Raw genomic sequence first — 19710 nt, 5'->3', positions numbered from 1 at the left:
AGGAACTATTTAAAGTTGAGATAAAAAAAAAGCCAACTGTTATGCTGTATGTAATTTTATTCTACTCAAGTTATTCCCAGCATGGGATAGGTGTGCTGGGTGGAAGGGTTGGGCATGACAGTCGGGTGGTGCTGGACAGGTGTGTCATAAGGAATGTAACTTTGTCCCAAATGCGGTCTGGACTTTGCCCTGGGCTTCTGGGAGGTGATTTCTAAATCCTTGACATGTTGCACCTGACAGGGTATCTTTGTTTCCCTGGGGCCTTTGGGACCAGACATTTTCAGGAGCTGGGTAACTTCAAGTATGTGAGTGTAGGAAGATCTGGGTCATGCAGTTTCATCTAGGCCTGCAGAGGGGTAGAGACAGAAGTAAGTCATATCTGCATGACCAATCCCAATAAAAACTCTCGACACCAAAGGCTTCTCTGGTTGGCAATATTCTGTGTATTGCCACAATGTTGTCAGGAAAAGTCAGCTATCTGTGACTCCACTGGGAGGGAACAAACAGAAACTCTGCCCCTATAGCTATGCTGGGTGCCACCTGGGGCACACCTTCCCTCAGCTGACTTGAACCCTGAGCCCTGAACTGGAAAGCAGAGAATAATGGTTTCCAGTGAATTCTGGAATTCTAGAGAATTACTGAACCCCCGAGTGGTTGTAATACCTTGCATTTTCCCTGGTTTTAGATTTATATAAATGAATGTATGTCAGATATATCCACTGGATCTGTTTATTTTGTATCTAATCAACTATGAAATTATCTGCTGAATGAGGTCACTTTCTGACCACAGAAACGTGACTATCTTTCCTGAGTTGATGTGCCCCATGTGATCTTTTCCCAAGTGACCACCAGCAAACGACACTACAGTGAGTGGATGCACCCACTCCAATTGTCAATAAAACATTTCTCCATGCTAGCACTTGGGAGGCTTTCTTAGATAAGCACATTTGTTGGCCCAATACAGTAACTCCTAGTCTAACGGGCTGCTCCCAAGTCTGGTAAGTCCATCCAGTCTTTTTTTTTTTTTTTTTTTTAGATTTTATTTTATTTATTTATTTTTGTGTGTGTGTGTGGTTTTTGACCAGGGCTGGGTTTGAACCCACCACCTCCGGCATATGGGACCGGTACCCTTCCCCTTTGAGCCACAGGCGCCGCCCATCCAGTCTTGGAGAACATGATGTGGGGTGTGTTTATTTTTATTTTTGAGTGAGTCTCAAGCTGTCGCCCTGGGTGCCATGGCAACACAGTTCACAACAACCTCCAACTCTTGGGCTCAAGCAATTCTCTTGCCTCAGTTTTTCTATTTTTAGTAGAGACAGGGTTTCGCTTTGCTCAGGCTGATCTCGAACTGGTGAGCTCAAGCTATCTACCAGCCTCAACTTCCCAGAGTGCTAGGATTATAGGCGCGAGCCACCACGCCTGGCCAAGATATGTTTATTCATTCATTCATTCATTCATTTATTTTTTAGAGACACAGTCTCATTTTATCGCCCACGGTAGAGTGCCATGGCGTCACAGCTCACAACAACCTCTAGCTTTTGGGCTTAGGCGATTCTCTTGCCTCAGCCTCCCGAATAGCTGGGACTACAGGCGCCTGCCACAACGCCCGGCTATTTTTTTTGTTGCAGTTTGGCCAGGGCCAGATTTGAACCCGCCACCCTTGGTATATGGGGCCTCTGCCCTACTCACCGAGCCACAGGCGACAACCTGGTGTGTTTATTTTTTTATAGATGGCGTCTTGCTCTGTCTCCCAGGCTGGAATGCAGTGTGTTCATTGCTCACTATAGCCTCAGACTCCTGGACTCGAGCGATGCTCCTGCCTTAGGCTCAGGCATGAGCACCTTGCCTTTTTCTTTTTGTGAGACAGGGTCTCACTCTCTCTCCCAGTGGTGTCATTACACCTCATTATAACTTCAAACTCTTAGGCCCAAGTGATTCTCCTGCCTCAGCCTCCCAAGTAGCTGGAGCTACAGACGTGTACCACCAAGCCCAGCTAATTTTTTTTACTTTTTGTAGAGACAGGGTCTTGCTGTATTGCCCAGGGTGGTCTTGAACTTTTGGTCACAGGCAATTCTCCTGCATCAGCCTCCCAAAGTGCTGGAATTACAGGTGAGCCACCATGCCTGGCCTTTTTGCTTTTATTTAAAAAGTTTAACTTGGTTCAGTGTCTGTGGCTCAAGCGGCTAAGGCACCAGCCACATACACCTGAGCTGGTGGGTTCGAATCCAGCCTGGGCCCGCCAAACAACGACCGCTGCAACCAAAAAAATAGCTGGGCATTGTGGCAGGCGGCTGTGGTCCCAGCCACTTGGGAGGCTGAGGCAAGAGAATCGCTTAAGCCCAGAAATTGGAGGTTGCTGTGAGCTGTGATGCCACAGCACTCTACCCAGGGCGACAGCTTGAGGCTTTGTCTCAAAAAATAAAATAAAATAAAAAAGTTTAACTGCATTATAATGCAATGTAGGACAGCACATGTATTTCAAGCATGTACACCTTGGTGGATGTTTTCATGCACACATCCAGCTCTGCACATAGAAAAGGCGGCCCCAGGAAACTTGCTTGTTAGTTCCTACCCGAGGTAACCACCAATCATCACTGTGGATCAGCTTTTGTGTGTTTTTTTTTTCTTTTTTGAGACAGAGTCTCAACTTTGTTGCCCTGGTGTCAAAGCTCACAGCAAACTCAAACTTCTGGGCTCAAGAGATCCTCTTCCCTCAGACTCCTAAGTAGCTAGGAGTACAGGCGCCTGCCACAATGCCCAGCTATTTTTAGAGACAGGGTCTTAGCTCTAGCTCAGGTCTCGAAATCTTGAGTTTAAGTGATCCACCACCTGGGACTCCCAGAGTGCTAGGATTACAGGCATAAACCCCGCACCCAGCCTGTGGATCAGCTTTTGAACTGCATATAGTAGGTACCCTTAAATGCCTGGCTTCTTTCATTCAAAATATAAGACCTTCCCAGGTAGCAGTGATATATCTGTTTGCATGGCTATGAGTATTTCCCTTGTATGATCAGGCCACTGTTAGTCCATTCCCCTATAGACAGACATTGGGACTGATTCCTGTTTTTGGATATTAGGACCAAAACTGCTGTAGGTGTGTTCGTACATATGGACACATACACTCAGCTCTCCTGGGTACACAAGGACCATAGTTGCCTGCTCAGAGGATATATTATATAGGTTGTGATTCAGAAAGTACTGCCAAAGAGCTACACACTCATATAAGCAGGGGGTGAGGTCTGAGGGCTCCATGTCCATGTCCTCCAAACACTTAATGGCATTTTGGCCACCCTGTTGAATGGGTAGACCCATTTCACTCTGATTTTAATGTCCATTTCCTTGATGTTAGAAGCTGACGCTGAGCACCTTTTCCCATGTTGATTAGTCATTGGGTTTGTTCTTTTTTTTTGAGAGACAGAGTCTTACTTTGTTGCCCTCGGTAGAGTGCTGTGGCGTTACAGCTCACAGCAACCACCAGCTCTTGGGCTTAGGTGATTCTCTTGCCTCAGCCTCCCGAGTAGCGGGAACTACAGGTGCCCACCACAACGCCCGGCTATTTTTTGGTTGCAGTTTGGCTGAGGCCGGGTTCGAACCCGCCACCCTCGGTATATGGGGCTGACGCCCTACCCACTGAGCCAAGGGCACTGCCCTCATTGGGTGTGTTCTTTAGGGAGGTACTGTCCTTGCCTTTTGCTCATCTTTTTTTTTTTGAGACAGCAACCTCAAACTCTTAGGCTCAGGTGATCCCTTTGCCTCAGCTTCCTGAGCAGCTGGAACTAGAGGTACCAACCAAAATGTTCAGCTAAGTTTTCTATTTTTATTTATTTACTTATTTATTTTATTATTATTATTTTTAAAATTAGAGACAGAGTCTTACTTTGTCACCCCAGGTAGAGTACGGTGGCATCATAGCTCACAGCAATCTCTAGCTCTTTGGCTTTAGGTGATTCTCTTGCCTCAGCTGCCCAAGTAGCTGGGACTATAGGTGCCTGCCATAATACCCAGCTATTTCTTTGTTGCAGTTTGGCTGGGCCAGGTATGAACCGGCCACCCTCAGTATATGGGGCCAGTGCCCTACTCACTGGGCCACAGGTGCTGCCGCCTAAGTTTTCTATTTTTTTTTTTTTTGGCCGGGGCTGGGTTTGAACCCACCACCTCCGGCATATGGGACCGGCGCCCTACTCCTTGAGCCACAGGCGCCGCCCAGTTTTCTATTTTTAGTAGAAACAAGGTCTCGGTTTTTTGCTCAGGCTGATATCAACATCTTGAGCTCTGGCAAACCACACGCCTCAACCTCCCAGAGTGCTAGGATTACAGATGTGAGCCAGCCACTGTGCCTGGCCCTTTTTATCCATCTTTAAATTGGGTTGTTTTTTCCCAGTCTATGATAGTTAACTTCCACTGTCTCCCTGAAGGGGTCCTTTGAAAACCAGATGTGCTTAATTTCTTTTTTTTTGTGTGTGTTGTTTTATTTTCCTTAAATAAGTAGTTCTTTTTTGGGGGGCCGGGGCTGGGTTTGAACCCACCACCTCCGGCATATGGGACCGGCGCCCTACTCCTTGAGCCACAGGCGCCGCCCAATGTGCTTAATTTCAATGAAGTCTGATTTGTCAATCATTAATGGTCAGTGGTTAGAAAGAAATCCATAATCTGCTCCAAGACTGTTTACATTTTCTACCATGCTTTCTTTCAAAGCACTGTTTCACCTTTCCTATTTTGTATCTATAATCCATTTCAAATGAACAGGTACTTACAGTGTGAGGCAGGGTCAAGGTCCAATGTGTCCTAGAGCTATCCTTTTTTTTTTTTTTTTTTTTGTAGAGACAGAGTCTCACTGTACCACCCTCGGGTAGAGTGCCATGTCATCACATGGCTCACAGCAACCTCTAACTCTTGGTACGCAATTCTCTTGCCTCAGCCTCCCGAGCAGCTGGGACTACAGGCGCCCGCCACAACGCCCGGCTATTTTTTTTTGTTGCAGTTTGGCCGGGGCTGGGTTTGAACCCGCCACCCTCGGCATATGGGGCCAGCGCCCTACTCACTGAGCCACAGGTGCCACCCCCTAGAGCTATCCTAAAGGTACCAACAGTATTTATTATGAAGTCTACCCTTGGGCGGCACCTGTGGCTCAAGGAGTAGGGTGCCGGTCCCATATGCCGGAGGTGGTGGGTTCAAACCTAGCCCCGGCCAAAAACCACAAAAAAAAAAAAAAAAAAAGAAAATGAAGTCTACCCTTTCCTGACTGACCTTGAAGGGTCTTACTCATTTTGGTAATTTTAAGGTTCCCTTGCAAGCATATTATTAACAATAATAATATTGCTAATTTATAGGGGGTCTATCATTAACATTAGATTTTTGCAGATTCCCTACTTCATTTTATGTATTTATAAATACATCTTTAGAGACAAGGCCTTGCTCTGCTACCCAGGCTGGAGTACACTGGTGTCATCACACCCCACTGCAGTCTCCAATAATCCTCCTCCCTCAGCCTCCCAGCATGCTGGGATTATAGGTGTGTGCCACTGTGTCTGGCCAGATTACCTATTTTAAATAAGAAAGAATTCCATATTTTAAGTCCTCCACTTACCTTCCTCTTTGTGGATTTTGCCTCAGAGGCAAAGATTGTAAATCAATGTGAATAGGTTTTTCTCAATACTGACACACATCACATTTTCAGATCTAGAGTATGTCTCCTTTTACTTCAACATGTTTCTTTTTTAATAATGTAAGGGCAATTTGTACCCATTAATCTGGATACTACAACTATCACCACCCACTAAAGTTTAACACTTAGTAAGATTCTTCCAAACTGATGCATGAGTGCTCACATCACAACACCTTCCCTTCCAACAGATAAAATCTCCCATGTTTTTCCTCACGACCAACTGCACAAACCACCAACCCCTTACAGGGAGGGTAAGTCACATTGGCTGGTGGGTCCCAGAACATGGAATCATACACTGAAGGGCAGAAGAGCCAGCGAGTCCCAGAGGTGCAGTCTTGCACCCCTGGCCACTTCCACCTCTACACAACCTGCCCCGGGCTGGCAGAAAATACACATCCCATCGGAGAGCAGCCAAGAACCATTACTTTCTTCTTCCTTTTACTGAAGTGGGATGCACAAATGGATGTTATGATCTATTTCTCTGGGCTGCGGCCACAGCTGAAGTCTCATGCTGTCTTGTATTTGGTATGTGTGTAAGAAGACAGGACCCCAGAGCCTGGCACAGAGCCCAGCAGAGAGCAAGTGCAGCCTGTCTTCTCAACACACGCCTGACACGAGATAGCAGAGGAAGAGAGGGGGCACTAGGTCAGGAGTGGACTGCCTCTCATTCTGCTCCAGACATGCAGCTTCCCCATTCTGTACTTCTTGGCCATGTGATCGATGCCCCCACTGTCCCAGAACCTGCAGGGCACAGTGCTGGAGCACTGTCTCCTAGACTATCGCTTCCTCAGGGCCCCTTGCTAGCATCACCTTCCCTGAGACCCACGCCCCTGCCCCTCTTGGTAGGGAGACACAGAAACTCAATCACGTGAAGGACTGAAGATGGACGGTCAGAGCCCAGAAACCCAAGAGGCCCCTCCAGGACTTAGCCGCCCACCTCCTCTGCTTACCTGTCCTTGTACTTGATCACTGCGTCCACGATCTTCTTCATTTTCTTAGTGAGGTTAGGTGGGTTTGGGGAGAGCTTCTCGGCAGGTGGCCGCCCACGCTTCTTTTGCTTCTTACTCTCATCATCCTTGTCACGGCTTCGGGTGCTGGTGGTTGGCGTGGAGGAGCCGGCGTCACTGTCCCGTTTGCGCTTCCGTGAGGATTTCTTCTGCCGGACCTCCTCTTCAATCTCCTCCAGCGTCCCCTCCTCAATGGCCTTCAGGGTCAATAGTAGTAAAATAGGACAGCCAGCACCCAGGTTGACAAGCTGAGGCCGCGACGCACACCCAGGGGCCCGGCTGGGGCAAGGAGGAGGGCCCTGGCCCTGGGTGTCCTTCCATTGTGGCTGGCTCAGGGCACAATACACATACGAGGGCTCTCAAGGGTTCTCTGGGCTGTAGTGAAAGGCCAATGCTGCCCCAAGAGGGCACCCCACCCACCCAAGCCTGCACTTAAAAAATGAATGGTTATACTGTGTCGCCCTCAGTAGAGTGCTGTGGCGTCACAGCTCACAGCAACCTCAAACTCTTGGGCTTAAGCGATTCTCTTGCCTCAGCTTCCCCAGTAGCTGGGACTGTAGGCACCCACTACAATGCCCAGCTATCTTTTGGTTGTAGTTGCCGTTATTGTTTGGCAGAGCTGAGCTGGATTTGAACCCACCAGCTCCAGTGTATGTAGCTAGCGCCCTAACCACTGAGGTACAGGCACCGAGCTAAATGGTTGTTACTTTCTGGCAGATTAAATAAAGGTGGATCCTACATAGACATCCGTCTGAAGGTGACACCATTTATGCTTTTGCTCCAGACTCTCTACAATTATATTTTTTCAGATTAAAAAAAAATTATGTTTTTAAGAGACAAAGTCTTACTATGTTGCCCAGGCTGGACTTGAACTCCTGGACCAAAGTGATTCTCCTGCCTCAGCCTCCCAAACAGCTAAGTTTGCTCTTTTTTAAACTACCTGGCAGCAATAACCCATAGATATGGTGACAAGCATGTCATGTGCCAGGAAAGAGGGAGAGGAGGATTCTAAGGATGGCAGAACATACCTGTCATGTTCAGGGTGATGGAAAGGACCTTCCAGGGGATGCAGTAGCTCAGAGCTGGTGTGATGCATGGGGAGAGGCATTCAGGCCAAATGAAAAGCAAAGAAGGTGCACAGCAAACAAGAGGGGCTGAGAAGGCCCCACTACAGAGCCAGGAGGAGGAGTACGTTTATCAGGAACACCAAGTTCATGTCCAACTATCACCTCAGAATGTGACCCTGCTTGCAAACAGAGTCTTTGCAGATGTAGTTAGATAAGGATTGAGATGTTATCATCCTATGTCAGGGTGGGCCCCAAATCCAACGAGTATGTATTGATAGGAGACAGAAAGGGAAGCCCAGAAAGACACACAGGAGAAGACCATGTGAAGACAGAAGCAGAGACAAGAGTGATGGTACAACAAACCAACAGATGTCAATGTCACCAGAAGTGGAAAAGCCAAGAGAGGATATTTCCCCTGGACCTTCCAAAGGAACATGGCCCTCCTGGCGCCTCAATCTCAGACTCCTGACAAAATATATTTCTCTGTCTTAAGCTGCCACGGTCATGGTGTATTATGGCAGACCTAGAAAAAGAATACAGACAGCCCCGCAGGCCAAGGGCCGGGAGCATCTGAAGGCACTGGAGTGACTGCTTAACAAGTGGTACCAATTATATGCCAACCAATATTACAAGAGAATGCCTGTTTTCTATTTTTCGAAACCATGGATTTGAATATAACATAGAAGATGGGCACAATGGAATAATAGCAGTCTCTAACAAAGAATGAAGTTGGAGCCCTACCTCACACTACCTATAAAACTTAACTCAAAATGGATCTTACGTGAATCTATGTGCAAGAGATAAAACTACACAATTCTGAGAAGAAAACATAGGGATAAATCTTTGTGACATTTGGTTTGGCAATAGTTTCTTAGATAAGACACCAAAACACAAATAAAAAAGGAAAACAGATAAAGAGTAAGTACAATTAGGGCGGCGCCTGTGGCTCAGTGAGTAGGGTGCCAGCCCCATATACTGAGGATTCGAACCCAGCCCCGGCCAAACTGCAACAAAAAAATAGCCAGGTGTTGTGGCAGGCGCCTGTAGTCCCAGCTACTCGGGAGGCTGAGGCAAGAGAATCGCCTAAGCCCAAGAGCTGGAGGTTGCTGTGAGTTGTGACGCTACAGCACTCTATCAAGGTCGACAAAGTGAGACTCTGTCTCTAAAAAAAAAAAAAAGTAAGTACAATTAGAAACTTTTTGTGTGTCAAAGGACATCACCAAGAAAGTAAAAGGAGAACCCAAAGAATGGGACAAAATATTTACTATTCAGGAACTTATAAGGAACTCTTTTAATTCAGTAAGTACATTTTTTTTTTTTTGCAGTTTTTGGCCGGGGCTGGGTTTGAACCCACCACCTCCGGCATATCAGGCCAGAGCCCCACTCCTTTGAGCCACAGGCGCTGCCCAGTAAGTACATTTTAAAAATGGGCCAAGGGGGCTCGGCGCTTGTAGCACAGTGGTTATGGTACCAGCCACATGCACCAAGGCTGGTGGGTTTGAACCCAGCCCGTGCCCGCCAAACAACAATGACAACTACAACTAAAAATTAGCTGGGCGTTGTGGCGGGTGCCTGTAGTCCCAGCTATTTGGGAGGCTGAGGCAAGAGAATCGCTTAAACCCACGAGTTTGAGGTTGCTGTGAGCTGTGATGCCACAGCACTCTACCCAAGGCAACAGCTTGAAGCTCTGTCTCAAAAATAAATAAATAAATAAATAAATAAATAAATAAATAAATAAATAAATAAATAAAATAAAATGGGCAGAGGACATGAGTGGACATTTCTCTATAGCAATATACAAATGGCCAAGAACAGATGAAAAGATACTCAATGCCATCAGCCATCAGGGAAATGCAAATCAAAACCACTATGAGATGCATTTCGTGTCCATGAGGATGGATGAGAAACCAGCACATGGTGCTGAGGATGTGAAGAAATGAGCTCTTACACATTGTTGGTGGGAATGTCAAATGGTGCAGCCACTGGAGGAAACAGTCTTTCCTCACGTGGTTAAATACAGAACTATCATTTGAGGCCAGGCACAGTGATGCACTCCTATGGATTACTTGAGTTCAAGAGTTGAAGACCAGCCTGAGCAAGTGTGAGACCCCCATGTCTACTAAAAATAGAAAAAATTAGCCAGGCCTGGTGGTAGGCACCTGTAGTCCCAGCTATTTTGGATGCTGAACCAGGAGGACTGCTTGAGCCCAAGAGTTTGAGGTTGCTGTGAGCTAGGCTGATGCCACAGCACTCTATCCAGGGTGACTGAGTGAGACTCTTGTCTCCAAAAAAAAGAAAAGAACTACTATTTTTTTTTCTTTTTTTAGAGACAGAGTCTCACCTTGTAGCCCTACGTAAAGTGCCTAGGTAGTGTCACAGCTCACAGCAACCTCCAGCTCTTGGGCTTAGGTGATTCTCTTGCCTCAGCCTCCCGAATAGCTGGGACTACAGGCACTCGCCACAACGCCCGGCTATTTTTTTGTTGCAATTTGGCCGGGGCTGGGTTTGAACCCGCCACCCTTGGTATATGGGGCCGGCGCCCTACTCACTGAGCCACAGGAGCCGCCCAGAACTACTATTTATTCTAGCAATTTCATTCAAAAGAAATCAGAACACACATTTATACACGCAAGAAAAATACATGAACGTTTATAGTAGTAGTCATAATATCCCAGAAATGGAAAGAACCCAAATGTCCACCAACTAATAGATGGAAAACAAAATCTGTCACATACACACAAGGGAATAAAAGAATAAAGCACTAACATACCTTAGATATGGATAATCCTCAAAAATACTATGCTAGGTAAAAAAGCCTGACACCCAAGAATCACAAATATGACTCCACTGATAGAAAATGTCCACAACAGGCAAAAGTACAGAGACACAAAGTGGATTAGACATTGCCTGGGGCTAGGAGAATGAATGAATTGAGGGGAAACGGTAAACTGGGGCACAGTTTCTTTTATGTTCTAAGAGTGACTCTGGTGATTGTTGGGCATCTCTGTGGATACACTAAAAACTATACTAAACTTGGGTAGCACCTGTGGCTCAGTAAATAGGGTGCTGGTCCCATATACAAAGGGTAGTGGGTTCAAATCCAGCCCTGGCCAAACTGCAACAAAAAAACAGCTGGGCGTTGTGGCAGGCGCTTGTAATCCCAGCTACTAGAGGTTGCTGTGGCCACAGCACTCTACCAAGGGTGACAAAGTGAGACTCTTGTCTCTAAAAGAAAAAAAAAAAAAAAAACAAAAAAACTATACTAAACTGTACACTAATAGGGTGAGTTGTATGGTATGTCAATTGTACCTCAAAAAAAGTAAAAAAAAAAAAAAAAAAAAATCAGTATATGGGTTAATTTTTTTTTTTTTTAAGAGACAGAATCTCATTTTGTCACCCTCGGTAGAGTGCTGTAGTGTCACAGCTCACAGCAACCCCCAGCTCTTGGGCTTAGGCAATTCTCTTGCCTTAGCCTCCCGAGTAGCTGCAACTATAGGCGCCCACCACAACGCCCAGCTATTTTTTTTTGTAGAGACAGACTCTCACTTTACTGCCCTCGGTAGAGTGCCATGGCGTCACATGGCTCACAGCAACCTCCAGCTCTTGGGCTTATGTGATTCTCTTGCCTCAGCCTCCCGAGCAGCTGGGACTATAGGCACCTGCCACAACACCCGGCTATTTTTTTGTTGTTGCAGTTTGGCCGGGGCTGGGTTTGAACCCACCACCCTCGGCATATGGGGCCGGTGTCCTACTCACTGAGCCACAGGCACCGCCCAACGCCCAGCTATTTTTTTTTTTTTTTTTTGTAGAGACAGAGTCTCACTTTATGGCCCTCGGTAGAGTGCCGTGGCCTCACACAGCTCACAGCAACCTCCAACTCCTGGGCTTAAGCGATTCTCTTGCCTCAGCCTCCCGAGTAGCTGGGACTACAGGCGCCCGCCACAACGCCCGGCTATTTTTTGGTTGCAGTTTGGCCGGGGCCGGGTTTGAACTCGCCACCCTCGGTATATGGGGCTGGCGCCTTACCGACTGAGCCACAGGCGCCGCCCAACGCCCAGCTATTTTTTATTGCAGTTTGGCCGGAAATGGGTTCAAACCCGCTAACCTTGGTATATGGGGCCAGTGCCCTACTCACTGAGCCACAGGTGCCGCCCCATATGGGCTAATTTTAAAAGGTTCCCACTGCATCAGAAATGCAGGGCGGGCTTTAGCACCTGTAGTTCAGTGGCTAGGGCACCAGCCACATACACTGGAGCTGGCAGGTTCGAATCCAGCCTGAGCCTGCCAAACAACAATGACAACTACAACCGAAAAACAGCTGGGTGTTGTGGCAGGTGCCTGTAGTCCCAGCTATTTGGGAGACTGAGTGAAGAGAATCTCTTAAGCCCAAGAGTTGGAGGTTGCTGTGAGCTGTGACGCCACAGTACTCTACCCAGAGCGACAAAGTGAAACTCTGTGTCAAAAAAAAAAAAAAAAAAAAAAAGCAGGGCTGGTCACACTTCCACAGGCACCCATATTTCGTCTCTTTACAGGTCTGCTGGACCCTGGAGCCCTCTGTATACTAAGGTGGTAAGGGACAGACGCCTCCTGTAAGTTTCAACCAGTTCCCCAGTTTGTTTCAACAGTTCCCTAGCCCCTTTTTATGTACAGCCCAGCCAGCAGATTCACAGTCTAAGGTGTTCTGACCTCCCTAAAGGGGACAGGGGTTGCTTGCCACTCGGGTAGGGCTGCACTGCTTATTCCTGGGTGTGGCCCTCAGCATAGTACAGTCAAAAGCTACCACCTGCCTTCTCAAAATTGTTGCTCAATGGCATTTTTATGACACAACTTCAAGGATGAATTCTGAATCGTCATCTGTACTCAGTGCCCCTGAGGTAGGATGGGGTCCTATTTTGTCACCACAGCCACAGCATTGGGCACCTGGCACACTGTGCTCCGGCTATGGTGAAGAGAGAAGGCTGAGTCAGGAGGCCCACGGGGCACTACATAGCTCTGACTCAGAGTCTGTGGCTGCTGCTGCAGGGCCAGGTGCCGTCTGCTGAGAATGAACCCTCATGGCAGTTCCACAGACAGCTGCGAGCCTTGTGTACTGCCAGCTGGATTCAGAGGCCCGTGCAGGCCGGGAACTCATACTTTCTTCCCTCCCCACATGTAAGCAAGGAGAATGCAGCTCACAGCGGTAAGGCTGCCTGCCTACTCTCCAGCCAACGTCACCCTCACTTCACATTGTGGCTTCCCTCTTTGTAGGTACAGGGAAACCCGCCATCTTGCTGAGCTCAGCAACACATTTTTCAACCTCATGAAGTGGCAAAGCCTTGCACTGGAAAGAGCAATTATATTCAACAGCAGGTTCTGAGCTGCTCAGGAGTATGTGGGTTCAGCAGCAGAGTTATTAGCAGGACCTGATCATTCCTGGTCCACGTTAGTTAGAAGCCTCTCAGATGCTAATGAAGCCCGACCCACAACAGCGGAGGGGACACTCTCAGGATGTGGCCCAAGGCTTGCACCCTGGTGGCCAGGGCCCTGCACTCATAGCGTTGCCTGTGGCCAGCATGCAAAAACTGCCAGCCCTCTCTGGCATGTACCTTAAGCCACTGTTTCTCCGTCAGGGAGTCGCTGTAGTCCACCTCCTTGCGGTGGCGGGAGCCGCGGCCAAACATCTTTTCCTCTTCTTCCTCACAGGTCAGCCGCTCCACCTCAGCGTCATCCTTGATGATCCATGAGGGGAGTTCATCCTCCTCCATCAGGCGCGGCTTGCGCTTGGGATTGCGGGCCTCCTCACGCCTGCGGTCCAGATCCATGCGCTGGTGAGCCCAGACCAGAGGACATAGCGAGAGAGGCATCAGCACGAGGCAGGGCCAAGGGGCCAGGAGGGGACATCTGGGGTTCAGAAGGGGCTATGAATCTGCCTGAGGGACAAGCACTGCCTCAGAGTTAAACAGCAGTTCTGGGTTTTTGGATGGCTAACTCAGCCTGGTTGCTATGTCATACGCTGACTAGGGACTCTACTTAGAGGTGACAGAGAAAACCCTAAATGATAGAAAGGTCGTAGAAGAGAGGCTGCAGACCCCAGTAGAGTGTGGAAAGGGTGGCAGTTCCAAAGCACAGCATGGTAGAGGCACAAGGCCTATAGGATGAGTGTCCCCCCTACCCATGTCAATGTCAACCTTGTGTTGTCACAGTTTTCATACTGGGGGTCTGTGCCAAAGACCCTTGTTAGCCCCCTGAGTTGACTCCTTCTGAAAGGGAACTGAGCCCTCAAGAGCCAACAGCATACAAACTCAACAGGACATGTCATTTGATGGCCACACACAGAATGAGGCACATGTATGTGCCACGATCCCCATCTCTACAACGTGCTTTTGAGACCAGATATGAAAGATGGGTCAGTTGGATATGAAAGCTGACCTCACCCTCATGACCCGCTGGGGACCTGACCACTGCTACCTGTTCTGCATGTGGAACCATCAGAAAGGGGCCCGTGGGTCCCCATTGCGCTCACCATGAACAGATCAAACTCCTCCTCATGCCGAGCAATCATCTGGTTGACGGTCTCGTCATCGGGCACCTCATCTTCCTCCTACAAAATTGCAAACCATAAGTCTCACTGTGGAGAGGCCAAGGTGGGTGGTGGCCATGCTCGGAGGCGAGCAGAGACATCCGTGGGAATGAACTGGCGGTCCTGGCACCGCTGCGGTGGATGGGGAGCCACACGGCAGCGAAAGGCACTCACACGCACACGCACGCTCCGTGGGACCAGGGCCCTTGCTGGCCATCTCAGCCGAGAAGCCGAGGATTGAATGGGCATGGAGACTGAACTACCCCTCTCACCTTTAGAGGTGGTTCCTCCAAGTCGGGGTTGACGCCCGCTGGCGGAGGGGCAGTGTGGGCGAAGCTGGCACTGCCGCTGCCCGTGCTGCAGTGTCTGCTCTGTGGATAAATAGAGGACTTCAGTCTCCAGGGCTGTCAATCCGGTGTCTTTCACCAGCAGTTTAGGAAAAAAAACCACTTCAAAGAAAAAGCAAGTACTCATCCTCTTTCCTTTCAGCCCACACTCCCTTTACTCCAAAGGGATGCAAAAAAAAAAAAAAAAAAAAGTGCAAAAAAGGTTAAAAAAAAAAAAAATTAAAGCCGCTCAGGCATCCACCACTCACACTGGGGAGGGGTCGGGGCCAGTGCTGGGCTCACCTCATCCTGCTCCTCGTGTTCCAGGATGGCCTGTAGGAAGGCGCGGCGCTCATGGCTAGAGGACTTCTGGTCAAACATGCCAGCCTGGATCACCTTCTGGTCCACGTTGAGCTTGTACTTCGCTGCGGCCAGGATCTTCTCCTCTACGCTGTTGACCGTGCAGAGACGGAGCACACGCACCTCATTCTGCTGCCCGATGCGGTGGGCTCGGTCCTGAGCTTGCAGGTCCTATGAGGAGAGGTGACCTGTCATTCCAAAGCAAGCCTGGGAGACCCTGAAGGGGGAAGGCAGACTTCTGACTCTGGCAGGTGAGGTGGGGCCTTCTGAAGTGTATGTCAACCAAAGCCTGGAGATTCTGTCCACCGTAACCTGCTGCTGCATAGGCCAAAAGCTCAGGAACACAACTCACAAGGAGCCTGGCCTCCCACATGTCCCTGGGGAGGGCCCCTTACTGCCTTCCTTCAGAAGCAGTGCTTTCTACCTCCTGGGATCTGACAGATGTTTGGGAACAAAGTGCCAAATCCCCAGGAAGTTATAGTCTAAGGCAGCTACACCAATCCTGGCACAGTCATACCTGGCCGAGCACCACCTACAACACAAGGCCAAAGCCTGGCAGCACCATGATTGTGGTTGTTAGCTGCAGGCTGTGCTGTTTCCTCACTGTGCACCCAGGCTCCAGCCTCACCTCTCTGAGACTCAGAAGTCACTCTGCTGATATCCACAAGTATCCTCTCTCTCTTTTTTTTTTTTTTTGTAGAGACAGAGTCTCACTTTATGGCCCTCGGTAGAGTGCTGTGGCCTCACACAGCTCACAACAACCTCCAACTCCTGGGCTTAAGCAATTCTCTTGCCTCAGCCTCCCGAGTAGCTGGGACTACAGGCGCCCGCCACAACGCCCGGCTAAAGTATCCTCTTTTGTGGATACTGTGCTTATTACATGGGTAAATCAATGGCTTGTGCAGTCATCTCCTAACAGAGTAGGAGCTTTGGCTATGCTGGGAGTGCTTTCAATCATTATCCCTAATGCAGAACTAGGAAGACTCCCAGGAAGTCCAGTCTGTGGGTCTAGGAGCTGCAGGGCATGCTGGGCACCAGTGAAGAGCTTAAACTCAAGATTGGCACCCAGTGGGGAAAACGGGCCACACCTGGTAAGGTGTAGGGGTACCTTGTGTCCACCACTCAGACCCCACTGCGAGTATACTTCCGGCAAGGACAGCATTCAATGAAGTCCCTTTGGCCCTGCAGTGGCCTCTGAGGCCTCATCGTGTGGTAGAAAACAGTCCACAGGGCATCGGGAGGCACACCTGGGCCACCTGTCAAGAAACTGGCCCATTGCCAGCATTAGGATTGGGGTCTGGGTCCTGGCAGGAACTACATTCCAAACTGATCACAGGGACACTAGTGACCACAAGGCCATTCACCCATAAGATGGGATACGATTGAGATGAATGCCAGTGTCCCCTAGATGCAGGCAAGGGTATGTTCAGAACCCATCAGTGGGAATGAAACCACTTTGGCAAAAGCAACCAAATGTGAGGGACACTCCCTTGGATCTGTGGTCCTGGCACAAGTGCTCTGAGAAAGGGACAACAGGAGCCCAAGGAGCTGGGGATAATCTGAAAAAAAAAAACAGAAAAGCCAGACGTCTGCCAATTGGGGCTTGAGTAGGGACATCCCAGGGCGGCCATCTGCCAGGACAGCTGGCAGATGATTAGACGACTGGATAGCATCACACAACATGACTAAGGGAGAAAATGGTCAACACGACTGCAAAAGGGAGGAGGCATATGCTAGGCCACACAGCATCTGTGTGAAACTTGGCAGGCACGTGCCCTGCAGACAAACAACAGCAGGCTCAGAAGACACTGGGATTGGAACAAAAGGGAGAAGGAGACTCTTGACTTTGTGTCATTCTTATTTACATTTAAGAAACAAAATGTATTATTTTCATGATGAAACACAGGGGCAAATTTTACTCATTTTAAAACTGTTCTATCTATGAAATAGTATGTCCAACATTTGTGGGCACAGAGGTCCACACAGAGTATGTGGTTAAGTGCCAGGAAGAGGCAGGAAACAAAGCACACAGTCTGCACCAAATTTTGTTGTAAAAAGTGCAAGTGTGTACGGACTCACAAAACAAGACTGCAGGGGCAGTGCCTGTGGCTCAGTGAGCAGGGCACCGGCCCCATATACCGAGGGTGGTGGGTTCAAACCCGGCCCCAGACAAACTGCAACAAACAAATAGCCAGGCGGTGTGGCAGGCGCCTGTAGTCCCAGCTACTCGGGAGGCTGAGGTATGAGAATCGCCTAAGCCCAGGAGTTGGAGGTTGCTGTGAGCTGTGTGACGCCACGGCGCTCTACCAAGGGCGATAAAGTGAAACTCTGTCTCTACAGAAAAAAAAAAAAAAAAAAACAAGACTACAAGGGCTAAACCACAGTGGCTGCCATAGGATTAGGTCATTTCCATTTTCTTCTCATTTATGTAATTCCAGAATTTTCTTTCCAAAAATACCAATGGAACACATTGCTTTCCCCACCAGAGGGAAAGGCTCACTTTCCTCACATTTGGGGCGCCAGCCTGCTTTTACCTGGTGAGGATTCCAGTCACTGTCAAAAATGATCACAGTGTCAGCTGACTGCAGGTTCAGCCCAAGCCCCCCGGCCCGGGTACTGAGCAGGAAGATGAAATACTCGGAGCCAGGCTCGTTGAAGGTTTTCAGCAGCATGCCCCGGTCCTCTGCTTTTGTGGTTCCTAATGGGCACAGGGGAGGATAGGGTCAGCAGGATGACCTCAGGGGAGGCGGGGAGGAGACACCAAGAACTTCTAACAACAGGACCAGTGCTAACCAGTGTCCCCAGGGGCCACATGAGCCAAGGCTCTGCACACTAAAAGTGGCTGTGACTATGATTAGAGAGTGACTGAGATTTACAGTGTGTTATGACTAAATGCCACACTTCTCATCCCAGGATAAAAAGGGCCCCACCTGCATATAAGGGGAGGGCTGGCAAATTGAAGGAGGCTGGGAGGGAACACAGGGTCAGCACTGCCACCACACCTGGTACCGTCTTTCTCTGCCCCACGATGCTCCCATGGGGCAGGGTGGGAGATACAGCAACAGTGCTGGTAAACCGTAACTTCGAAATGCAGAAGGGGACCTTAGACTGGATAGAGTGACAGGGGAAGAGCCTCTGGCTAGAGAGCTGACACCTGTCCTACAGGAGATGGGCTTTACTGGTTCACAGAGAAATCTACTATGGACAAGAGCATGGAGAATCCTAATGGGGGCACAATTCCCACCAAGCAAGACCAGTGTCCTCTGTGCCCTAGAAAATCTGAGGAGAGATGCTAGTGAGGGGCTCCATGTGACAACCTATGACATAGACCAGCAGTTCTCAGGAAGGTTGAGAACCACTGACACAGACCCTTAGCACTAACAACATCAAGGGGGCAGTTCAAATTAAAGTTGCCAGGGGCTATGGGGAGTCATTTCAATGATGTAATGCAAATGGACCACTTTACATGACAATGTACATGGCAGCACCTCCAAGTACTATGCACAGTATCCAAGACCCACACCCACTGGATCCTAGCACCCACTGCCTGCCTTCCCTCCCTTGGGCTGCAGATGTGCTTCTGGCTTCCCCAGCTCCCCAGATGACACTGCCAGTAGGAGATCAGTCAAGCTCCTTCCCTTCCTCTGCTCTCCTACAAGATTTTCTGCTCCTGTGTTTGTGACCATGCCAAGTGCTGGAGTGCAGCTTTGGCTAAGAAGGCTAGTGTCTTTGTCCCTACAGAGCACCACAGACAGAAGGAGAAAATAGGGCAGCCAGGAGAGTCCTGGGGACAGTAGGAAATGGGCTCTCTCCTGGGGGTTAGGGATGGCGATAGGAAGAGGGGATAACACTCAGGAAGCCTTGGCCCTCTCAAAGACAAAAAAAGGCTGGAGCCTGGTGAGAGGTGTGTGTGTGTGGGGATGTTCCAGGCCGTGTGTACCCTGGCAGGGTTTGGTTTTCAGGATCAAAGCAGTAAAAAGTTTCTGATGAAGGCAGGGATGGGGGGCATTGGGTGGGACCTATGACCAGACTTGTGTTTTGTAAACTTACCCCAGAACTCTGAGAAGGAACCGAAGGTCAGAGGGGCATGTGGGACTTGTTAGGATGCAGGTTCACAGAGACAGACAGAGGACCCATCAGCCCAGCAGAAGAAGCTGGTGAGAGGAGACAGACCTTGCACAGCTTAGACAAAGGCTGCAGAAAATTGTGTAGAGAAGACATCTGCAGAGCCTTGTCTGTTCCAGTGGCTCCCCAGCTCATGTTTTGTTAAGTCCTCAGGCTGACAGGAAGGAGAGCCTGGTCTAGGGCCAAGGCCATCTTGACCCACTGCAACTAGGGGACAACACCTGATAGCCTGCACCTCTAACAGCCTCTTCCTGCCAGAGCCCCCTTGAGCAGAGGGGCTGAGGGAAGGTAGAAATACACATGATGACTTTCCACAGCGACCAGAGGACACAGGGTTTGCGTGAGCACACTCAAAGCAGCTGCTGCTCTTGCCCCTACGGTGCCTGCTTCCTGTTCTCAGCGCTTGCTATTGGGTCTGATTTCAGCCCCAGACCTTACCCATGACATGTGGTGCACATCAGCTAAACGTGAGCAAGCCCTGGACCTCTGTGTGGGGCAGGACAGGTGGCCTCTTTGCTGGAAACACCAAGCCAAGAGAAGGGAAGCCTGAGGATGAAGCTAAGACGGAGGACAGTCCCCCCTCCACACTATCTGTGCACCT

General features: G+C 49.2%; 1 protein-coding gene across 13 annotated transcripts in view; it reads right to left on the bottom strand.

The window, feature by feature from the left end:
* The window catches only part of SMARCA4 (SWI/SNF related, matrix associated, actin dependent regulator of chromatin, subfamily a, member 4), a 114474-nt gene that overhangs the window by 23266 nt on the left and 71498 nt on the right, over positions 1–19710 (bottom strand). For 6 of the 13 annotated variants that reach the window (XM_053583220.1, XM_053583219.1, XM_053583224.1 and 3 more), the window contains exons 25-30: positions 17519–17682; positions 14928–15155; positions 14571–14669; positions 14242–14319; positions 13326–13543; positions 6616–6879 (exon numbers count right to left, since the gene is read on the bottom strand). In XM_053583220.1, coding sequence (XP_053439195.1) covers positions 6616–6879; positions 13326–13543; positions 14242–14319; positions 14571–14669; positions 14928–15155; positions 17519–17682 — 1051 coding nt within the window. Of the gene's footprint in view, positions 1–6615; positions 6880–13324; positions 13544–14241; positions 14320–14570; positions 14670–14927; positions 15156–17518; positions 17683–19710 lie in introns of all 13 variants that reach the window. The other 7 variants (XM_053583232.1, XM_053583231.1, XM_053583233.1 and 4 more) reach the window with 3 other exon arrangements.

This window comes from Nycticebus coucang, chromosome 3, assembly GCF_027406575.1.
Source record: "Nycticebus coucang isolate mNycCou1 chromosome 3, mNycCou1.pri, whole genome shotgun sequence".
Lineage (NCBI taxonomy): Eukaryota > Metazoa > Chordata > Mammalia > Primates > Lorisidae > Nycticebus > Nycticebus coucang.
The sequence above is the reverse complement of the archived record's forward strand: the minus strand, read 5'-3'. Positions and strand labels throughout refer to the sequence as shown.